Consider the following 1,966-nt stretch of genomic DNA (forward strand, 5'->3'; position numbering starts at 1 on the left):
ACCAGAAAACATGTCAAAAGCTAAAGTTGATGGCTATTCTTAAGAAGCACATGATAAGATGTTTTTCTTAGAATTCATACTATGGTGTGGCATAGTAGAGGATCTTTTATAGCACTTAGGTGGTGCCATACTTTGAGATTCTGAAACATCTGCTACTAGACTTGAAGGGCAACCAATGCTATCATCATCTTGCTTCTCAAGCTTTCTTTCTTCTTCCATGACTTTAAGAAACTCCTCGAGCGCGCTACACATCCACTCGTACCGGCTCAGACTAAATGCCTGCTTTATGTTTAACTGAGAAGACAAAATATTAGACTTAGACTCAGATATAGCTGCTCTCTAATGTAGAAATACATTCTATTATGTAAACAATACAGAGAAATAGAAAGATGAAAACTTGTTATGAATTTTGTTCATAACATTGACCAATTAACAACATGGTAATCGGGTTGATGTAATTCTTCTCCTAAGTATTCCTTCAGAACACTTACCCATTGGCGACTGCGGTTATTTTGCTCCGGCCAAGTGTGAAGTTCTTCGGTAACCTCCATGGCAAACATGTATCCTTTACAACCACCTTCCGTACAACATAAGTCAAGGTTGCTTTTGCTTCTGAATTCCCATATTCCCAGTGGAACTTCCTAAACATGAAAGTCAGCTAATTAGTCAAAGGAAATCAAAATCAATAGTAGACATCATCAGTTAATGCGATTAAATGTTTAATTGTGTTAGTTAACTTAGTTTAATAGGTGTGCATAAACATACCATGAAGAACTATAAGTGAACAAGTTGAATGAGCAAGAAGGATATTGAACCTACTCTTAGAATTCCTTTAACTCCTGCTTCCTCTAATGCTTCGCGGCATGCGGCTTCCGTAACAGTTTCATCATCCTCCCATCCACCCTGGAAAGTGATCAATATGGAAGAGTTTGAATTGTTGCAGACATAGACAATATCTAATTCATTATCAAGTACCTTTGGAAATACAAGATCATCGCGTTTCGGCGAAGAAACCATCAGTACTTCTATCATTTCCTCTGTTTCGCCCGTTTGATCTGTGCTGTCCTTTATCCACCTATAGGGAATACACCTGTTGCAATGCAAAGGAAAGCTTAACCATAAGAATCTCTTGCAAATCTCACAAAATTTCTTCTTCTCACAATATATTGAAACTCTATAGAAAAGATACTAAAACTGCTCAATATTTGTTTATTGCTTGTGAAACAGCAATGTTAGAGAGATAAAATAAGGTAAGTTATGGTTAATTTGTAAAGTAGTTTACGTAACGCTACAATAGTAAAAATAATTATTTTTTATATTAATTACGTGAATAGTCATTTAAAAGAACGAATGTGCACAATTTTATAAAATACTTATTTTACAACGGCAGTGTATCAAAAATTAAACCATTTTTTATTACTAAATATTTTCGCAGGTGAAATTACTTGACAAGCAAGGTGCACTTGTTTTTGAGAATTTTGCCATCTGGACCTGTTATTATTATTGTGTAATATAATTGATTATTGATACATCAAACACATTCTTTCATTACATGATTTCATAATAATGGTTACTACCCTAGTTAAACCCTGCATATGCATGCCACGGTGGTGTTGTTACCGATAACTATGGAGAAAATTTCCTGGTTGATTTATAAAATGATATTGATATGGTGATATGATTATGGCCCACAAATTTGGAGTGTTATAATATTTTTTATTACACGTTTAAGTCAATGACATGGCCCACTGTTCTGATGCATGATTGTCTTGGAAACATCCGCATGAAATATTGAAATGTTTAATTAATTATCAAACGCACAAGGCATAATCATGCAGAAACAGTTCTAAGATGTCCTCTTCCACACATACACCATAAAAAAAAAAAGGGTTAACGGAGAAAAGTGTTTAGTAAGTGTTACTAAAATAAAAATTTGGAATCTTCGAAAATAGAAAATTTCTATCAC

The 1,966-nt window shown here is 34.2% G+C and overlaps 1 protein-coding gene across 1 annotated transcript in view; it reads right to left on the minus strand.

Moving 5' to 3' along the window:
• Window positions 22-1,966, minus strand: part of LOC107604895 (nudix hydrolase 13, mitochondrial) — a 6,360-nt gene continuing 4,415 nt past the window's right edge. The window contains exons 3-6 of the mRNA XM_016306609.2: window positions 976-1,090; window positions 820-903; window positions 492-641; window positions 22-294 (exon numbers count right to left, since the gene is read on the minus strand). Of these exons, the coding sequence (XP_016162095.1) occupies window positions 40-294; window positions 492-641; window positions 820-903; window positions 976-1,090 (604 nt within the window). The 3' untranslated portion in view covers window positions 22-39. The remainder of the gene's footprint in view (window positions 295-491; window positions 642-819; window positions 904-975; window positions 1,091-1,966) is intronic.

Source organism: Arachis ipaensis, chromosome B06 (assembly GCF_000816755.2).
Source record: "Arachis ipaensis cultivar K30076 chromosome B06, Araip1.1, whole genome shotgun sequence".
Taxonomy (NCBI): domain Eukaryota; kingdom Viridiplantae; phylum Streptophyta; class Magnoliopsida; order Fabales; family Fabaceae; genus Arachis; species Arachis ipaensis.